Raw genomic sequence first — 22,556 nt, 5'->3', positions numbered from 1 at the left:
ATAAATGTTCGCCGTGATTCTTTAAATTGACATAACTTTTTTATTTATAAACCGATTGACATGAAATAAACACTAAATGTTAAGTAAAGGTTACTACAATATATTAGTAAAAACCGTATCTAAATCGAATAAGCCGTTTCTGATATTAGCGTGCACAAACACACAGACAAACAGACAAAAAAAAATTAATTACAATTTCGGGTTCGGCATCGATATAATAACAACCCCTGCTACTTTTTTTTTATATATTTCCATTGTACAGACACCACTTTTCTACAATTTTATTATATGTATAGATAGGATATTTCACAAGTGAAGATATTGTGTTCGATCATAACACGGGAGAATAACTGACAGATCTATTGGAACTATGTACTCAAAATTTCAAGTTTCACTACAGCGACTTGGATGTGCGTTAATAGATAAGGCACTAGTCAAGACAAGTCTTTTTAACCCCCGACCCAAAAAGAGGGGTGTTATAAGTTTGACGTGTGTATCTGTGTATCTGTGTATCTGTCTGTGGCCTCGTAGCGCCTAAACGAATGGACCGATTTTAATTTAGTTTTTTTTGTTTGAAAGGTGGCTTGATCGAGAGTGTTCTTAGCTATAATCCAAAAAAATTGGTTCAGCCGTTTGGAAGTTATCAGCTCTTTTCTGGTTTTCTTATTACTTTTATCCCAGGACCACCAGAGGTTACGTATTTTCTGACACAGGAAATAGGTACGATTGAGTAGTGTTAGTAAGTACTAAGAAAGCATGCCTAGCCTACGTGCTAGCTTGCTTAGACGGCCAATTTTCAGGTATTTGATAATCAAGGTACATAAAACCATTACTTACCTCACGTAAATTCTCCAAACTGATTTTTACGTATATTTTAGGCAATATCCTTAAAAATATGTCGCCAATACTCCCAGACACTTCCCGCGTCGGCCGTATTGCTTTGCATACGCTTTAAAGCTCCCAAAATAAGTAATTACTTAACTGCACGTAAATTCTGATGCTCCATTTTTATATATGTCCACCAGAAAACTATTTTAAAACCTTTTACAAGAAGACAGACCGATCCAGAGGGCCAATCATCCCCTAAATTCAATTTTAATGCCTCTGTGGGTTTGAGCGCGAGGGCATCATTATCTACGCGCATGAGACTGAGTAAGACATGTATTAGGATATATTGACTTCTCTCTCACTCTCTTATAGTTTACTTATGTCAATTAATTATTAATATTTAAAAAAAAACAGCTAAAAATTTAAAAAAATTGGAGAATTCACGTGAGGTAAGTAATGTTTTTATGTACCTTGATTACCTGATACCTGAAAATTGGCCGTCTAAGCAAGCTAGTAGAGCAGGTCTGTAGGCATGCGTTCTTAGTACATACTAACACTACTCAATCGACCACATTTCGTTCGTCAGAAAATACGTGACGGCTGGTGGCCCTGGGATCTTTCACTATTGGTACAGAGGTTCATAATATTATGTCAATTGGCAAATGTCAAGCTGTCAAGATGGACGTTGCTTAGATACATAATTATTTATTTGAAAATAATGTTTTGGAAAACTCCGATACTTTGGATCGTAGGCGCGGAGTTTCTAATTTATAAAATATTATAATCCTGTGATTATGTTTGAATTGATGTTTTCTCGTTTAACTGTTTAAACGAGAAAACATCAATTCAATTATAATATCCAACAGTCAACCAAAGGCCACGAACAATCAACCCAAACCATAGTCAAACTATTTTTAGGGTTCAGTAGGTATATGTAGAAAAAAAAAGATGTTGTAGCCTCGACTGTTTTAGTCGCGTAGGTGTGCATGGCACCATTAAATATCGTAGGAGGCGATGACCCTCCGCGCGGCTGAGGTTCCCGCATCGTAGTCGCTTTGTCGCGCAGGTTTGGATGATGCATTAGGCGCACCTTCTTTATATTTTATCTGCTTGAACTCAGCTTATTTATTTTGACAAAATACGTTAAAAATTCATCATCATCAGGATCAACCCATCGCCAGCTTACTACTGAGCACAAGTCTCCTCTCAGAATGAGAAGCTACCACACTGGCCAAGCACGTATTGGCACACCTCACGCACCTTTGAGGGACCATTATGGCCAACTCTTAAGCATGCAGGTTTCCTGACGGTGTTTTCCTTCACCACTTCGTTGTCTGTTTGTGTGTCATCTTTCAAGAGAATCAAAACTTATAAATTGGGTACTTCCCGTTTACGTAGAATCATGAAAGGCAGGTAGCAATATCTTATAGCCCAAGCACTCTACTCCTGTGGCCCAAGTAAACAGAAAAATCCGACAACTGAATTGTCATTACATAAAAAAAAACTTGTACGGAACTCTTCATGTGTGCGGCAGACTCGCACTTGACCGGTTTTTGAAAGTTATGTCAAATAAAAATTTTACATGCAATAACAAACAAAATGAAATACAAGCCACTTTATTCCTTATTTCATCGGGTGAAAGTCGATTTCAATTTAATCATAGGTATATCTTGAAAAGCGAACTATTTATTATACGACTACGTAAAATGGGTACATTTTTAAAGCAACGACATGTTAGAAACAGATATTTCGTTTTGGTCATGTTAAACTATGTGAGTCATTCAGATAATTCTTGATTTAGTGATGTTCGGTCAAAAATATTTCATGGAACGTATAATTAACATAACATTGATGTTACTTTTGAAGAGATATTAGCTGCCTTATTGGATTTATATTATTATAGAAATTGGGTTTTAGAATGGCACAAATAAACGGTAATTTATGAATAAAAGTTTAAAAAGCGTGAAATAAAAATTAAATTAAAAATTTAAAAAACCCCCGACACATAAACCTCTAAAAAGTAAAAAAATAATAGGTAAGTATGTATGGGCCCTTTAAGAATAGTATAAATAGTAAAGTTTTTATCCAAGCGTCCGTTGCGTCGGGGGACCGCTAAAGACTATTCTTTCTACAACAGATGACTTTCATAGTTTATGATAGGTAGCGGTCCCCTGGCGCAACGAGCGCTTGGATAAAAACTTTACTATTTATACTATTCTTAAAGGGCCCATACATACTTACCTATTATTTTTTTACTTTTTAGAGGTTTATGTGTCGGGGGTTTTTTAAATTTTTAATTTAATTTTTATTAACACGTTATATTAACTCGCTTTCTTTTATATGTATAAATTCTTATTTTATATTCTTTATTGATCTACGCCGCGCGTCGTCAATAAGTAGTGTCTCTACTCTCTAGTGTGAGATGAACCCTGTGTAGAAATGTGCAGTAGTAGGCAGCTACGACGGGGGAGCGGTGCATCTTGTTGCTATTTTGGTCGGCAACATTTATTTGTAGCTGGTTCCCGGCACCCTGACCTATTCACGCATCTAAAAGCAGCATCGTTAGCCTTTTTGCTTTTGTCTTGTCTATCGTAATCTCGAGAATATTGCCAAGTTTGTTCTACATTCGTAAATTTACTACTTCGATCATGAATGTACAAGATATAATTATTACGCTGGCGGTTGTTAAAAAGTGGCCGTGAAAAAATAGTGCTATAATGCCGTGAAAATATAAATATAATCGCTGCCGATTGCGAACTTATCTTCGATAGTTTAGCCGGTTATAGACGATTAGCCGAACAAATATTTTGTTTTCAATGTGCAATGGTAAACTCGAGTTCAATGTTGTTTATTTCTTAAGTTTGCAAAAGAATCATTATTCAGTATTAGGCCGGAAACATACTTGTACGCATTAGCTTAGACAAAAACAGCATTCTCCGTGACATTACGAACCTATATCCGTACTGCTTAAACAGTTCAGAACGATATGCGCTGTGATGGCGGAACGTAACAGTAATCGATGTGTCACATATTCCATCAGTTACGGTTAGTTCCGCCCTGACATAATCTATAAGGAGACAGAGGCGGATTTCTACCAAACAAGGCTAGTAAATATAATTCATGCTAAGGTTGAAATCTAGAGAACGCACTTTGACTTTGCTTAGACTTAAGTTTCAGTTAAAACGAGACAGATTTATGGCAGCGCTATAACGCTGTCTTGTTTTATCAATGTCTAAAGTCTGACCAAAGTCAGACTCTAAAGATCTCAGCCTTAGACGCGTAACGATTACTATAAAATTTTACGAATTAAATAATAATATACATGTAATATGATTAGTATTGTAATGCACTGTTAATTCGTTGCCGGCGACCAACCCCCCACCTTCCATCGGCCCACCAACCTCTCGGTTATACGGCCCGAATCGCAGGAAGATCCCCGGTACTTGCTCGCATGTTCCCGAGTGCCTTCTTAACTCCCTACAAATTCTCATTATCTCATATTTTTCCGACTGGAACGAGTTGTCAGTGTGTGCTCGTGGCAATTTGGAAGTTGCTTGTGAGTCACCACTGCACTGCAGGTGTGTCGCCAAAACGCCGCAGGGTGACCGGCGACCACGTATCGCGCCTTCGATCATTTTTTTCTGTCATCGAAAGTACACGAGACTTTTAGCTAAAGAATGCGTCGTTCGCCGGCGACCAATCGACAGTGGTCAGTAAATATTAAGTAGTACTTAGGAACAATAATATTAAGCAACTTGATCTAAAAGTTGAGACCAATGTATGTCATGGCTCATTTTATTTTGTGTGATGTGATAGGCTAGAAGCTAGTATGGGTGCCAAGCAGAGCAAGCGCTCGGTGGACATCAGTGGCAAGGAGGCGGAGAGCGCGGGCGAGGTGGCGGCGGGCGCGGGCGGCGAGGGTCGCGTGGAACAGCTCGCCGACGCTGACGCGCTCAAGCCGCAGCTCAATGGCGACGCGCACATACACGACACAGCGGTGAGTCGACCGTGATGCCTGCAGCAGCAGAGCGCGGGAGATAGCGGTGGTAGCGGGAGGCGAGGGCCACATGGGGTAGCTCGCCGATGCGCTCAACATAGTGCATAAGGGTGAGCATCAGCGGCAAGTAGGCGGAGAGCGCCGCGGGCGAGGTGAGGACTTTGGATTTCCTTCATAGGAACTCCTCGGCACGAGTATTGCTACATCGAGTAAGTATCTTTATTATTTTTATTATTTTAAGGTTACTAGAATTTTAAGAGACTCATGAGTCAAGCCATAGGAAATAACCCATGAAAGTTTATTACATGTGCTACATGATTTAGTTATAAACTAAAAAAATATTTGAATGAAATTTCGTATTAAGGGAATATAAGGCACAATTCCTTATTGGGAATCCAACAATAGACAATTGGTTCAACAACGGACCCGCATTCGATGTCACACTAGCCTGTCGAAGTTATTACTGCTTATTTGTTATCATGACTAAAAATAACACTGATAAGGGGTCCCTTACATTTCATGTAACTATAATATTTGTATTAGATAGTACCAGACTGTATGTAGCTTCGTTATGCGATTGCAGCATTGATGGAATGTTGTGCTCTCCATTTAAGAATATGTCGGAATGTTAACGAAGATATGCCGGATGCGTCATCGTATCCTGTATTGAAGGCTTCTTACATAGGCTTAGGATTCTACAATGACTTGAAAATCAATAAGAAATATTAATATTGAATAAATGGTATAGGAAAAAGTAAAAGAACTAGACAGCGGCACGCCAGAGAATGAAAAGGATGCTACCACAGAGAAGGAAGGCAAAGAACAGGAAGAAGAAAAAGAGAAAGAATCTTCCGTCATAACGAACGGCGATAGCGAACTGAAGGCAGACAGTGGAGAGTCCACACCTTCCCCAGAGGACACCAAGAAACCCAAGAAAGAAAAGGTAAGAAAAGCTGCCTAACCTTTTTATTTGTAAACTGTCAATCTTATGTGTATTGGACCACAAGAAAACTATACGAGTATCAGTTCCCAGTATTTACAGATCACAATTATTTACAGTAGCTTAGTTTGTATAAGCATCAATTGTAAAAACCCTATTGTACGAATTCTTGCAGCAATTCGTTATTAATCAATTTTAGTTGAATTGGCAATTATTCAGTTTAAACCTAAAACGAAACGCGTTCTGCTTCACGGTTCAGTTTAACGTACATTTTAATGGATTTTAATTTACGTCCAGCTCATAGCACGTGCTTATATTTATCCTCACATTAATCTTCGGAATTAGTTCAATGCTATTTCGTTAGTGAGACCACGCGGGCAGCTTGAAGCAATCATGACTGACTGTTTCAAACGGCGACGACAAAGCGAACTGCAATCTTTTCATTGTCATATACGCAAATTCAATCAAGCAGTTAGCAGCAAGTTGACATTCCGTTGTCGAGCAGTTACAAGACCTCTCGACTTCTCTAGCTGTCGACGCAGATATTCAATTTCCATATTGCAACTGTAGTTGAAATGTCAACTGCGATTGCTCAAGCAGTAGATAATTATTGCTCGGACAGTTGACAGTGACTGGTCCATGCAAGTTGTGGAACTGCTCAAGCTGCCCGTGTGCAGGCACCCTCGATCGTGTCGTATGGCAACGCAACGCGCTAAACTGTCGACGCATGCATGCGAGCTGGTAGATGTATAGTAACCGCTTGCACGTCCTGCACAGGTCAAGAAGAAATGGTCACTGAGGTCGATCAGTTTTAGTAGAAAAGACAAACCCAAACAGGAGAAAAAACAAAAGGAAGAAGAGGCCAAAACGAACGGAGAGCCGGAGAAAGTGCCCGAGGAGGTGAGTACGGCTAGCTTCGTGTAGCTTGCGAAACCCGCGAGATATTAACGCTCGACTTGTCCAGCCTAGAAAGTTAGCTTCACGAGACATGTTTCCGAATATTTCAAATATGTCAAAATACCTGCTGACGCATTACTGGATGGTCTTCGCGTATAAATAACGAGCTATTTTGGTGACTTATTTATTCATTCATGTAACTTTAAACTAAAACAGTAAAAAGTCGTGCACAAAGAACAACTTATCTCTACTTGAGAGATTTCTTCCAGCAGCCCTAAAATAAGGGAAAATTAAATTACTTCTTTTATGACAAATTCTAGTTTATAACGGTCATAAAATGAATGCTGATTTGAATTTGGGAGATTGATAACCCCTTTTATTATACACCGTTTGTAAGAACAAAGTTTGTCTTTTTCTAAGTAAGTGAAACATTAACAGACACACTATTAAAAACGTTTTTGCGTTATTAATCTTCACAAGATGCAGCTGAAAATATCAGTGAAAGGTCTATTTTATGGCAGTGAGTTGCAATAACCATGTTATAATCAATATAACTTTCTACTTCGTACTACATCTTATTCGTATTCCATCAGCGCGGTCACTTCACAATGCGCGATGTACATTCGCCTGCGCCCTCGCGGCTCCAACCATCCATTATTGTGTGTAGAGACTTGGCCTACTTTCGTCCCGCTAACTCTGTTTATACTTTATACATTGATGTTATATGTACTACATTTGTTAACATATGGCCGCAATTGAATCTTAAAATTGTTTGGTTAATTATTCGAGTCATCGACCCCGCTGGGAGAAACTTGAAGGCGATGTGAAATCAACTGCTAACTTAGTTTTATAACGAAAGGTGCCAAAACGATCGTATAAACTAACTGTTCTGTTCAAAGCTTGTGTTGTCAAAAATAAAGGGTCTTTTTTAAGAACTCTGACTTAGCAGCACAATGTTTCCATTTTCAATCCCATAAGTACCTATAAAAATACATTATTATTAGTATTCGCATATTTGTTGAACATATTGGAAGAAGTTTTTTTTTGGACAGGATTAAAATGAAAACTAAATTCGTCTTTGCTATACCTACATATTAAAATGAAAAAAGGGATATGAATTTTGCTACAATTTGTACCCAAACCCCTAAACTTTAGTCCATTAACAAGTCTAAATTCTTTAAAATAATTGTTTTATAATGTTTCACGCGGCAAAGAATATTATATTCTTTTACTCTTCTCAATGTGGAAGATTTGTGGTTAACCAAAATCACGCTATTACCACAATTTCAAAGTTGTATCCATATGAACTTGTTGGAATAAGGAATTAGATATAGTAATATGAACATTGTTATAAGAAAGGTCTGTTATGTAACCTTGCGGGTTGCGGCTGACCGGGTGGAAAACCACCGATTTCTATGACAAGAAACTATTGCGACGTAGTGCATTGCACCCGGAGCGGGGCGCCGCGATGAACAATGCGCATTATAATTCAAAGTGGTGCTATATCCGCGCTAATCAAACGTGAGCCGGCATTGTCTGCCGGCGATATCGACGTATCGTGCCATTGCCGGTACTTATTCATTGATGACGAGCGACGACCAGCCCCGCGCATACCGAAGCACGACTCGAAACCCGCGCTCTTATGCTTCTTGGAACATTTAATTCATAGTCGATGTGAATAACACTAAGGATTATGATTATTACATGCAGAGGTTCGACGAGGCCGTCTAGATAGGCGATATAGGCTACTTTTTATCCCGGAAAATCAGAGTTCTTACAGGGGGTTTTAAAAAACTTAAATCCACGTAGGCGAAGTCGCGGGCATCAACTTTTAAGCCTACAACTAAAAAGCCAAGCTTGCACTTCCGCAGCCAGTTACTTATTTGACGTGTATGAGCTTAAAATTTCAGACACGTAATAAGTTTGAAGGTATGTTGTCTGGTCTGGTACAAAGTTATTTTGGAAACTTTCATAAACACCCGCTGAATCATAAAGATTTGTGAGTACAGCTTTCCTGATATGTGTATATTTTTCTGTTTTGAAACAATAATAAGCCCTATCGGCGGGCGGTCCCTCCGTCACTCGCTACATACCAAATTACAAACATGGTTTGCTTTTCATTTAAATATTAACCAATCTTTGATGTAATTTTGTAGACACGTTCTAACTAATACCTAAATGTCTATGGTTTGCTAGATTTGCGTTAAAAAAACTGGTAAAGTTACACAGGATTCAAGATTTGTATGTAAATTCTTGAGACCGTGTAACTTTGAAAATCTGGAAAAACACAAGCAGACAGATATTACGTATCCTCAAAATTTCATAGAGTTTGATTAGTATTTACATGAGAACCAACTACGTTTGTTTGGAACGCACTACGAATGATGGGGTGTATTTGGTTCTTAAGGTGACGCATTCCGGAGCTTTCTTCATACAATTAATGATTACTACATTATTTGATATTATAAGCTCAAAACTAAGTATTATATCGATTTGTCTCGTCATTATCTAGGTTTATTGATAAATGTTTTCATTGGAAAAAATATTGATTTTAAAGTTATGGGCCTCGATTGATTCCTATTTTAACGTGACTACTTGGTGCATAAATAAAATAACACTAGGTGTATGAAAGTTCTAAAACAATTTAACATTAGACATAGTTAATTTATTCATTAGTTGAAATAACTTTATATTGCAGACATAAATTTAGTAGTTTTTTTTCTCAAAAATGCTTATCCCAAACGACTGTTAACCCTTTTCGCGCGCTTGATTTCGGTGAAAATCATCGTGCCTCACTACCAAAACATTCGTCTCCGATGGATGGTGGAGGGAAGGGCCAGCCGGCGCATCTTTATTCCGGGGATCTTTTGCTCACACAATGTTAGGTGAAATAGGAAACCGATTACCCACGTGCGCCGGCAATTTCGATCGAGCATACTGCGTCCCCTTAACATCGCAGTATCGTAATGTGGTAAAGACGTTTGTGTTTATGTCTGTGCGCACCACGTGTCGACGGTCGTTAGCACTCATCTCCCACCACGAGCTTTGGCCACGCTCAAACAATAACCCATTTTCGTCTCGCTGAACTTAGCGAAGCGCAATCACTTAGCATCGGCGTGACACATTGAGCACGTTATTACTGTTCATATTCCTGACGTTTTTCCGTTGCTGTCCAAATCCATAGTATAGATTTATTTTTGTTCAGTCGTATCTGTTACATTCCATTAAGTAATTTAGACTAGAATAATGTCGCATAACCTCGTACGTATACTAACTTTTAACTTGTTTCAAGTATTAACTTGACTCAAATCAAATGGCCTGGTCGTCTGAAGCAAATGGGTTCCTTGCTTTGCATTAAAACTTGTTTGCGTGCAAAATAAAATTAGCAGTCCGGGGGCAGGTTTCCGAGGCCTGCCGTGGGCGCGGTACCGAAGGCCGCTCCTCGCCAGTCGCAATGCGCGTCCGCTGCACTCGCAGACCACTTCCCCTTTCCACTAACTCGTTGGACATTACCCGATTTATTTCTTAATTTGATGTTATTTTATTACCTGTATTGTATACTGCCAAATAATGTCGCATCCCTAGATCAAAACTGTATCAACTCAAAAACACTTTTTTCAAGAAACCAGGAAAAACTGTTTAACTAAATAATCTAAAGATGATATTAAAATCTTTAAGAAAGATTTAGATGGAACTATTTTGCTTTGAAAATTATATAAAACATAGCCAAATAGTTTTTTACCCGACTACAGCAAAGAAAGGGATAGAAGGAAATAATTTTAGCAGTTTATGTATGTAGGGGATGTTTGTAGGTTTGTATTTATGTGTGTTCCCATGGCGCCTAAACTACTACGCTGATTTTGATAAAGGAAGTGTCAATCGATTCGTTGTTATGATACGGGTGACATAGGATACATTTTATACGAAAAAAATCGACCTGAAGGATGTTACATCCAAAAAAGTGGTATCTTCGAATTTTTTTTTTGCTATTGTATCGAGTGAGATATCAAAAGAAAGAAGAAAAAATTCTGAGTTCATAAATATAAATATATTACATTGTTAAAATACACCGGGCGACAGAAAAACTGTATCTATCGCTATCTATCGGCAGTTCGCGAGTAGTAGTCGGGTTTTAGTGCTTTTTCCTTACAGAAAGCCGAGTCAGGGATCAGAAACTAAGTTTTTTCAAAAGGCAAGGTTTTTGAGTTGAAACAGTTTTAGACCTCTAGAGGTGCGGTACGATATTGAGGGGTCTAACAAAATAAGTACTTATTGCTTTAAACATTCCAAACTAACGTCATTTGGTATTCTTTGTGATATCCAATGCCTAAAGGTGGCGGACAAAAAATAACAGCTTGGTATCTATAAATGGAACCAGTTTAATATCGAGTTGGTGGTTATAGCACTTATAGCATCGTGTGGAGTGTAGACAATGGTGTGCTTGTATTTGTAACGAATACATGTATCAAAACTTGCTACCGGCAAAGTAACTCGAAGAGCTGTAAGAGTTCATATTGCATGTTTACCGAATGGCCGACAGCCACTGTCCGCGCGAGCTCATCTGTCGTATTTTCATAATACGAAGTTTGAATAGAGCTTTGACATAACAAGGAAGGATTCAGTTTCCTTCTGACACTATCACACTATTGTTGATTTTATTATGACCAGGCGTTCTTGTGAGAACGGGAGGCATTAGGAAAATTGTTATTGTGCTTAATGCATATAAAAACTTTTATATAGTGTTATTTTATTTACTACTGGCTGATGCCCGCGACTTCGTTCCCGTGGATATATGTTTTTAGAAATCTCGTAGGAACTCATTTGTTTTCCGGGATAAAAGTAGCCTATGTGTTAATACAGGGTATAATCTATCTCCATTCCAAATTTCAGCCAAATCCGTCTAGTAGTTTTTGCGTGAAAGAGTAAGAAACATTCATCCATCCATACATACATACAAACTTTCGCGTTTATAATATTAGTAAGAGAAAAGTTACCATAGGATAGGGCTCTCTCTGTTACGTACTGTACGACTCGTAATCTTATACGACAAAGACAAAAAAGCCACTGGGCGTTAACCATTTTGAATGGCCAAATGAACCTATTTCTAACTAATTTTGTTAAAATCGGTTAAATGGATGGTTCGTGAAAAGCTAGCAGACATGCAAACGAACACACATCTTAAGTATTTATAATATAAGTATGAACTCCATTCAATACGTGAATTCGATCATGAATTCCAGAATTATTTAAGTAATTTGTTCCAAACTGAGTGAGGTATTTTAAAATCTAAATATGCATTGAAGACAATACCATAGTATGTTTATTAGTATACGTGATATTATTGTGATTTTTCTACTCATAATATTACGAGTTTCATTCTCTATCTCTTATTTTAAAACTGTTGCAATTTTCCCTTGTTTACCTCGTTAAAGGTTGTATCATGTGCGTATGGCAACCGTTGAGGATAATTGCGTAAATAAAAGTGAAGATAAACTCGACCGACCGCAGTTTCACTTGCATGGACTTAACAACTTTTGTTACTCATCCGACTGTGAAAATTTTACGCATTAACCGCTCCGTAGTACTGCATTATAAATCAAGATTCAAGATTTACTTATGAGTTAACGGATGAAAATAGAGTAGGTTATGGATAGGTTTATAGTAAAGAAATAGTACATATAGATAGTATGCATTGTGTATGGTAGACATATTTTATGTACTTGGATATAATATCATAATAGATGAGCTATGAATGGTGAGTGATCTTTTTGAGATGTCTCACCCGAAAACAATGTGTACAATATTAATTGACTCACAAATTCCTTTCCTTTAGATACTCCTTAGTATGTTATCTTTACGCCGATAAAAAAGAGGCATATTATCGTCATAGAAGAAATTGTTAGAACTCTGTAATGGCTGATTCATACAGTTATTATAGAAATTATTGTAAATATTCGTCTTCATGTTAAGCATTAAGACGAATATGTGATAAAAGGATATTGATAAAAAAAAATGAGTCCTTATTTTTGCCAATATTTCTAAATTATAATTTAAAAACATGATTATAGTTCTTGACAGAAACAAAAAATTACAATTACACTGAACTAATTGAAATGGTCAACGGGATAAGCATTTTGCTGATTGTGCGACGTTTTTTACAACAAAATAGGTAGTGGACAGTGGTGTTCGCGAAGTGAAGGTAACTGGATACGTATTGGGAGCGATTGGTGTAATCGGTGCCAAGACGGGGCGACAACCTCTGATAGCGAGCTCGGACTATGAGTTATATTATGATAGTGCGCCTGAACCGGCCGAGATGCTACTGCTATCTCCTCCGTTATTTATTGCCCATGCAAATTACACCCGCCCGCCGGTCACACGATGCCGTCTGCAATGCGACCACTTATGTCGTTAATATAATGCGAAGAATAAATATCATTTCTAACTTCCAGCACATAGTGCCTTGCCTTAGCCTTATGTGTACGTACCGCGTATCTACATGTACCAAAATAATTGACGTTCATTAAAACCATTTGTAACACTGCATTCCTAACGGCGACACCAACAGCTATCAATTACTCTACAATTAAAACTCTGCCAACAATGTTTAAGAAAAGTCTAATCTTAGGATTCGGGACGTCTCGCCGAGAAAAACGACAAAATTAAATTTTACAAAACTGCAGCTCGACTGCATCGCGTTCCTGGTGATCGCTTACCCTAAAGTTTATATAAAAACTGCTAAAGCAGTTATGCGCTATCAATGCAAAGTTGTATCAAAATAAGTCCATTAGTTTTATATAAAAATTATAAAATGACAAGATATAATAATAAGATAGACAATACCTTACTTAGACATACCTAACTTGACGATCTTTATTTGCGTGCGGTGTTTACCTGTAATAATAATTAATTAGCTTATCGTTTGGTCCTAAGTATTTTGTAAGTAGTGAACTTAAAAATACCGTGGCTATTATGATTTGTAGTGAGCGTAAAATCGCTGCTATTATGAGTCTTCCATTGTATTACGGCGTTGCTGATTCACCGGCTGTTTACCGTTATCGGATAAATGTACGCTCATTTGGAACGTGAACTATTGAAATTAGCAAAAACCTTTGTTCGTCGTTAGTAAGCGACGGAAAGAACAATATGTGTCAGCAACCTTGCATTCCATATCGACCATGGAGGGTAATGTGGCCTAGATGCTTTAGTCAAGTCAGTAAGCGTGGAATCATGTTATCCTCCGTACCACCACAGTTCAAAACGGTTAGGGAACTTGTAACAAAACGTTGAGGCTTCAACGTTACTGGCAGGCGTCAAAATACGAGTATGTTCCTTCATTTGAAGCTGGGTAGCCTACGAAGTTTTGTACCTTCGCTTTAACGGTGAAGGAAAACATCGTGAGGGAAACCTGCATACTTACGAGTATCTGCGACTTCTCCATAATGTTCTCAAAAGTAGGTGAAGTCTGCCGATCCGCACTTGGCTAGTGTGGTGGAAACCACGAGCCAAACCCTTCTCATACTGAGACGAGACCCGTGCTCTGTAGTAAGCCGGCGATGGGTTCATCATCATGACCATGAGCCTATGAATCTTTCTTTGATTTCACGTCCGCATACCCATAGCAATAATAATATGGTCGATTCAGGATCAAACCGAAGAGTTCGCTCGCTCTAGTTCACTCTTGTATGCCGCAGAGTACGTCCAACAGTTTGTCTTCAGTCGTTCCTCATTAGCACTAAGTCTATGCCAACAGGTTGGAGCAATCTCTTTTTATTTACATTCATATACGTTGGTTAGGTTAGGTAGTTTAATATTAGTTACAGAAAAAAACCTCACATTGCAGCTACGAGTATGATGTTATGGTTTCACACGTAGGTCCGTATTTCTTGAAAGACGAAAAACAGTTTTCTTATCGTTTTTGAGGCAGATAATTTTTCAGCCCAAAGTTCGTAACTGAATAAAACAGAAACTCTGTTTGACTTTGCTACCGATAATATTATCGTAATTCAGCGGTAGAGTAAGTAATTAGCGTTTTATTAGTTGTAGTCGATTAAAATGCTAAATGTTTTTAAAAGACCTTCAGTTTATATCGAAGTGAAACTCACTTTGAGGCGTTCTACTTTGTAATCTTAATAGTTAAATGAAAAACATAACAAAGATTTTCGAAAATACTTTCGCTATAATCCACACATTTCGCTATGATATAAATTAGTTTTTACACGTTTTAGGAATGTTCATGTTTTCACACTTTTTTACTATACAAAGTACAAATCCTGTTATCAACAGTAATATTATTATTTCTCAAAGGTTAACGTTATTTGACGATTGAAATATTAGCTCTTTTTTTACTTGCGTATAAACATTGGGTACCTAGTTGTTACTTGTAGGTGTTCAAAAGACACTACTAAAATCAATTTTCATCTATATTATGTTTAAATAGTCTAAAGCAGAAGCGCTGACACATCGCGTATGGCCTGAGCGCATTCTCGAGAAAGGGCCTTCCTAAAACAAATTAGTAAAGTGTAAGGTCATTACTATCAAAAATAATTAAATAATGTAAATATAATTTTCCTAATTGGTTTACTTTTATATCTAAAGCTACAAATAATACAAAAATACAAGTAATACGTTTGTATTTAGAACCAATGGAGTATCTACATATAGGTTTAATGAAAACTGCGATACCCCTTCCAGGTTAGCCCATTTCCATGTTAGACTGCATCGTCACTTACCACCAGGTGAGATTGCAGTCAAGGGCTAACCTGTATCTGAATAAAAATAGAAAATAAAAGAAGCGCGTATGAAGTGTAACCTTAATTGCACTAGAGAGTGCGTACCTACAAGTTGTTTGTAAACATTATTCTAGTACCGTTATAAATTCAGAGTTAAATAACAACGCGCAGCATGATAATGACCGACACGGTGTGAGCAAATAGTGGAATAATATAAAACTTAAGTCTTTTACAAACTTATACTCGCAGACTTGGTAATGGCATAGAAAACTACTAATCTGAAACTATTGCGTATTCACGAGTTCATTGGGGAAGTTTGATGATCGTCTTCTTTTTGGAGCTAAAATCGCGAAGCGACGACGTCGTCGTCGCGTTGCATGCTCAAAACTTGCGAGCGAGATCAACGCTTGTAACGTAGATTGGCGTTGCAAGACAATTTTCGAGCAACAAGACGCTTTGTTGCGCGAAATTGCGTAGCACTGTTGTACGCGTGGCGCATTCGCATCGCGGTATTGAGAGCCCTTAATCCATTCTTCCATACTAATTATAAATGCGCAAGTGTATCTGTCGGTATTCTTGATTTTTATGGCCCATCAAAATGGCCTTTCTTCAAAACCATTTTATGGTTTAACCGATTTTGAAGAAAGGCACCGATTCTCTCGGAGACAGACAGGCTAATTTTGTCCCGGAAAATCAAAGTTTTCCCTGCGGGATTAAAGAAAGCCACGTGTATGACGTCGCGGGCGTTATGCACAGCTTGCATCCATACGGATATAGAGGACTCCGATCCCGAGTTTCATTGGATTTTAAAAAACTTCGTCGTCTTCTAGTGTCTGCAGGCGTATGCCCTCTGACACGGAATATAATGTTCCGTCTGCCATGTGCGCTCGACCTTAGTGACGAAAAAGTCATTATATTTATGTACGTGAATCTGTTAAACAATACCAGGTAGCCGCTTCCTGTGCGTGCGCCTCGGATGTTAGCCGTATTGTGCATATTGTTGTTCGTTTCGGACAATGGTTGCGTTCATCGTTTCGACCTTTGTTCAACAGTGGGGTGCTACCGAATGCAATTAACAGTTTCATCCTATAAACAAATTGTAATGTATCATAATTATACGGCAGATATGCTGCAATAGCTCTTGGCCGCGACCTAGCGTGATATTAGGTTTTTAAAATATACCTAGTAGGAACATTTTGATTAGCCGAAATGAAAAGTAGCCCAGATCAATGCTCAGCTTGCCTGTGAAAGTCATTTAATACGGATATATCTACTCTTGCTAAAAAAATGTGATTTTTCTAGCAGACAAAAGTATACGTACTTTAACACCGATAATATAAAAAACCAAATTACTTAGGTAGTACAAAAATCAAGTGGATTTTTTACCATTTATTCGTTCACTGTAACGGCAAACCTTGTGGACCGTTTAATACTTACCAGTCAGAAAAAAATCACAAAAGATAGTAAAGACTGTCATCTTATTAGGCTAAAATTTCTGTTATGTAGAACATACCTATAATGAATATAATTTATTTTTAGTCAGTTTCTACAACTACACCAACTGATATTATCCTCCTACTCTTATTTCATTTAATATTTGCAAACTAAAGACATTATCTATAAAACACTATTTTTATGTTTTATCAGTGAAATATTAATTCTGGTCCCGGAAGGCTTATCTGTATTCGTTTTACACTAATATTATGTTTTCCGGTCGGATTGGTATGTAGTCCACGAACTTCAGTGTACCGGAAATCCTAGTTATGGAATGTTTGGATTTAATATTAATGAAAACTAGCAAAAACCCGATACTTAACCTGCGTGGGCAGGTGCATTAATTCATAATAATTAAGTCCAGATTGTCTTCAAATCCTTCTTGTATAACTTTTCTTTCATTTTTCTATAGTCGAAAATAAAGTTCGTATTATTTTCAACTAGTGACCCACCCCGGCTTCGCACGGATGCATTTTTATTGAGGATTTTCCAAAAAAATCTCCCATATAAACCTTGTGACAAATTACGAACACAAAAAAAACAACTGAATCGGTCGTGAAGTGATGATCTTTCAAACATGCGGCAATTGATTTTTATAATAAGATTCATAATACACCTACCTACATCTCTTAAAATATTTTTTAAATTATTATTAATCGTACGTACAATCAAACTTACAGTTGACTATTGGCTGGGTCTAGCTACGAGCTCGGCTAGCGGTTTCGTTTCCTATGCATGTACTGAACGACACACCGTAATCTATTGTTGTATAAGGATTCCCCTGCTAATGCATCAAATTGGAATACAAAACAGTTTCAATATAGATATAATACATACATAGCACCAGCCCGCATCTTTCAATTTTTTAACTGATTCATTAATTGAGACTAGAGGAACAATATGACTAGGTATTGTAACAAAAATCTTGGTAAAAAATTCAACGGCGTGAGTTTACGTTCGAAATTTTTAAAATTAAGGGTACATGAACTGTCTTGTAAGAACTGCGTTCCTCATATTTCTTTCGAGTTAGCACGTCGTCATCACGATCAACCCATCGCCGGCCCACTACTGAGCCTGGGACTCCTCTCAGAATGAAAAGGCATATTTCACGATGTTTTCCTTCACCGTTACAGCAAGTGATATTTAATTGCTTGAAACGCACAAAACTCCGCAAAGTCAGAGATGCGTGCCCTGGATCGAATCCCCGACCTTCCAAAGGCTAGGTAGGCTATCACCACTTATTAATAGTTAACACATTCCACGTTTACTTACTTATTTTTCAAATTTAATATTGTAGTAAAATACTAGCTAATGCTAGATGCTACTTGCTAGCTTGCAATACATTTTCCTCATTAACATGTAAATCGGTTAAAAGTTAAAACAAGCTCACTTAGTAAGTAGGTAGGTAATTCATATTTGTCATCTTTGCTTTGTACGCGTAATTTTCTACTAACTCAACGGACGGTCGCGCTTCGTTGTGAATCACATGGCTGACATGGCTACCAATATTTTTAACGGAAACAATTTGTATTCAGTAATTGACTGATTCATTTGCCAAGTTGTATCCTAGTTCTTAGTCATAGTAAAAAGATTAAACATTTTTGACATTCCTTTAGATAAGAAAGATACTTTATTTAAGTATTTAAAACCCGGTGTGTCCCAACTCCCAATGTTGGGCAAAAGCCTCCCTTCCATTAGTTTCGGTCTATTGATAAAATATAATTATAATAATTGAGGCCAGTCCTATCCTTCATATCGTGCTCTGCTTCGACGTCATTTCGTCGCATTGGTATCCAGTAAAGTAATTGGTACCCTATAATTCGTCGGGTATTACGTATCACACGATTCGTTTATATATAAAAATCTTGTATATATCTAGCTATTTTTAACATTATACCTTCTCTTAGCTATTAATTTATGTCATCCGCGGTGTTGTAATTTAATTATTACTAATTTGGTTTTTAATGTTTTTTTTATCAGGAAATATTTAAATATTCTAGATACACTTTTCCATATGTTGAATGCAAGTGCTAAATATTAAGTATTATACTATTTATTATTTCTACTCCAGTGAACAACGCTGGCCTTGTGAGCCGGTGTCGTTTTTATGTTTGCCACACTAGTCACTAGTGTGGTTGCAAGTTAGAGATAAAATTAGTATAAGAAACAAAATTTTATTTATCTTTATATCTGTAGAAAAATAATAATAATTTTACATTAGGATAAATAATATTTGTATGTTGATTGGTTAAATGTTTTGGCACCTTTAAATTAACAAATAACAGTAATAGTACCGTGCAAATAATAGTTCTTTATCGAATAATTTAAAAAAAAATCACGGCATAAGCTTGATCTCCGCTCCGTTTAAGACAGCGAGCCTAAGCCTATTTCGACTCATGCGGAGCGGAGCGGAGTCGTGTGTCTTCAACCAATCAGATTAATGGATGATGGACTAAATCATCACGTCACATAACAATAAACTGATTGGTCTATTGAACATGTCTCCGCACCGCTCCGCGTCCCTGGAACCTACGGCCCTACGAGCTAATGGTGTATTTAAATTGTTAAAATGATTTTACATTATTAACAGCTGTTATGCCTAATTAATATTATAAATTGTCACTGGAGATCTGGCCGATTCCATGATTTTCAAATTTTGAAATACACTGAAGGCTCAAATATGTAGACTTATTCTAATCGAAACAATGTCAGTAAGAGCTCTGTGTGGTAATATCATGCTTAAACTGACCACTGAAGAGTAACAATTAATCCTTTAATATTGATATTCAATCGAGCGTTACAACATATATTATCTTTCGCGCTTTGATGCTGCTTCAGTCTTTCTTTAAAGCTGGATCATAAAAGTCAATACTAGTTATGGCAGACGATAAGGTACAAAAAATCCTAATCGTTACCTTATAAATGTTAATAGAAAAGCTATTAGTTCTCTAACAGTATTATGTTGCATAATATATAATATTTAATTTTTAGGTTGCTGAAACGAGTCCAGAGAAGGAAACTAATGGAGTAATCCAAGAAGATAAATCTGAAACCGAAACTAGAGATGAGAAAACCCCAGACACTCCAGTAACTGAACCCATCACAAACGGCAGCAGCTCCCCGGAGACGCCACCAGAACAAACTCCCACCACAGATGAGCCGACTAACGCCACTAAAGAAAACGAAAGAACAGAATCACCAAAGGAGGAAGTTGCACCGGAACAATTGCCTATTAATGGACTTCCATTAGAAGAGCCAAAAATTGAAATTGCCGAACCTGTCGAAACTGTAGCATGCAAAGCCGAGGAAACTACTGTCGAAAAGTCTGAACCCGTCCCAGCTACTGAAATTCCTGATAAGAATGAGGTTTGTGTTGAAAAATCTCCCTTAATAGAGCCTTCGCCTCCACCACTCCCCGCAAATCCTCCTCCCTCATCGGTGGCTTCCTTTGCCGCTACCACTATGGCACCAGAACTGACAGACGCTTCGCTCGCTAACCCTGCTGAAGTTACTTCGAACGCAACACGTGTAGATATTCCAGAAATTAATTCAGAAATTAAAGTTGAACCCGTCTCTATTGATGTTCAACGTATTGATCCCATAGTTGAAACCGAAACGGTAATGGAAGTTGAAAGCACTGAAGTCGAACAACCAATCGTAACATCCGAATCTGACGCAGATGTGAATAACGAAGAAATTCCTATTTCTAATGAAGACAAGACTGACTCTGAGGTACAAGAAACTGTTTCAATTGATATTCCACAAGATAATATTAATCTGGAAAATAATGTTTCGAACGATATCGAAGCTTTAAATGACAGTGACGATATTAAAAATGAAGTCCAGAGTATAAATGCGGACCGAAAATCTCCCGAAACTGTCGTAGACGACTTACCAGAACATAATGTCGTAATAACCGACAACGGCAAAGATAGCGCTAACGACGACGAAAACAAACAATTACAGCCCATCGAAAGGGATGTGGCACTGGCTACGAGCAAAACTGACTCTGAAAACGGTATGACGGAGCATAGTGAAGCGCCCAAAGAGAGTATTCAGAGCGACGATTTAAAAGAAACAAACAAGATGAAAGATTCTACACAAACAGTAGAAGTCGTCGAATGTAACGGGCGATTGGAAGACGAGAAAGCGATGACGAATGGCGAAGCGACGCCCGCGATCGACGACGCGGCAGACTCGGCGCCGCCCTCGCTGTCGGACGCGAGCCTGCCGCCGCCGCCCAGCGAGCTCGGCGACGCGCCCGCGCCTCAGGTGAATACGCGGTGCTCTAGCTCTAGTAGAGGATTAGTATCCTATTGTAAGGAGGGTTTGACGCCCCGCTGAACGATGTAAAATTAGTCGATGTACATTCTTCCCAGCATGTGTGGAACTGTAATTAACTGGAAGATCCGGAACGCGATCATTTCGATATTCATACTTCAGGCTTGATTTCCATCGTCCCTCCTCCCTCCCGGCCCCGACTCGCCTTTCCCGTATGTGCTTCGAGTGTAGACACCCTTGCATGTTCACGAGCTTGCACCCAACCTTTAATATATAATTTCATTAAAGATACATTTTAATTTTTAATTATTCACATTTCAATTCTTTTTTTATTTGTATTCGTGAGGCTCAACGCACACCTGAAAAGTGGAAGCGCGACGTCTTTAACAACTCAGACGAGGCTTTATTTATTTTGGTTTAACGGCAGCGGCGCGCATAGATTTCTTGACTCTCACTATGTTTTCAGTATACCAATTTCAATTGTATGTCAAAAGTACATAAAGCTTCTGTTTTAAGAGTTTAAGTTGTTATCAAAAGGCTCCACTCTGTCGGTCTGTATGCGTCGGCCCTTACTGTCGCGACACATTTGCGGACATAACATTGCTAAAAGTTCATCGTCTAATTTTCGGTCGTAGTGTTCGGTTGGTGTGACGCACTTTTTATGAAATACGCACGAACAGTACATGAAATACGCGACGAAACTTCGCGGAGTCATTCATGTTCATCACACTACGATAAGTGATCGTAGTATAGTCATGTTGTGGTGAATGACGTGTTGAATTACCCAGAAAAGATGAATTACTTAATATATTATAGTAGCAGTTATAACGAGTTCATACTATGATCGGGGCACACCACCGGAATTCTTGACGCAGGTTTAACTGACGCATAGTACTTATAACCTTCACAGTATAATATGTAACCAGTTTAAAGATACGCTGAATTAAATGAGTATTGCAATCACCACCTTAGAAACCCCAAATCAACGCCGATATCAATTTAAAAAAAAAAAATGACAGCAAACTTTGATTTGAAAATAGACATCATTTTCATAATCAGTGCCTCATGAAACCTCGAAATCGATGTTTATAAAGTTTCACAACAGCTGAAGCGGGCTGATCGAAACACGACTAATAAAAAGAATAAAAGTCGTTTTGCCATCTTCCCGTGTAACTCCGCAAGCTGTCTAGACTAGACGATGTTGAATGACTGATTGTATAGACTGGCGTGGCATCGGGACAGTGCGTCGAACATTAAATTACTGACAGCTACGACCGCCGAACTTTCAGTCGTAGGCTTTGCTGTGTCGCTTGCTTTGCAAATACATTGCATGCGTTCTCGCGTGAATAATCGCGCGATGGAAATTACTGTTACGCAGAACGCGACG

At 38.1% G+C, this 22,556-nt stretch overlaps 1 protein-coding gene across 1 annotated transcript in view; it reads left to right on the top strand.

Moving 5' to 3' along the window:
- LOC123869949 (A-kinase anchor protein 200) overlaps positions 1-22,556 on the top strand; it is a 40,232-nt gene that overhangs the window by 14,966 nt on the left and 2,710 nt on the right. The window contains exons 2-5 of the mRNA XM_045913065.1: positions 4,645-4,825; positions 5,574-5,768; positions 6,543-6,665; positions 19,880-21,160. Coding sequence (XP_045769021.1) covers positions 4,658-4,825; positions 5,574-5,768; positions 6,543-6,665; positions 19,880-21,160 — 1,767 coding nt within the window. The 5' untranslated portion in view covers positions 4,645-4,657. The remainder of the gene's footprint in view (positions 1-4,644; positions 4,826-5,573; positions 5,769-6,542; positions 6,666-19,879; positions 21,161-22,556) is intronic.

Source organism: Maniola jurtina, chromosome 11 (genome assembly GCF_905333055.1).
Source record: "Maniola jurtina chromosome 11, ilManJurt1.1, whole genome shotgun sequence".
Classification (NCBI taxonomy): Eukaryota; Metazoa; Arthropoda; class Insecta; order Lepidoptera; family Nymphalidae; genus Maniola; species Maniola jurtina.
The sequence above is the reverse complement of the archived record's forward strand: the minus strand, read 5'-3'. Positions and strand labels throughout refer to the sequence as shown.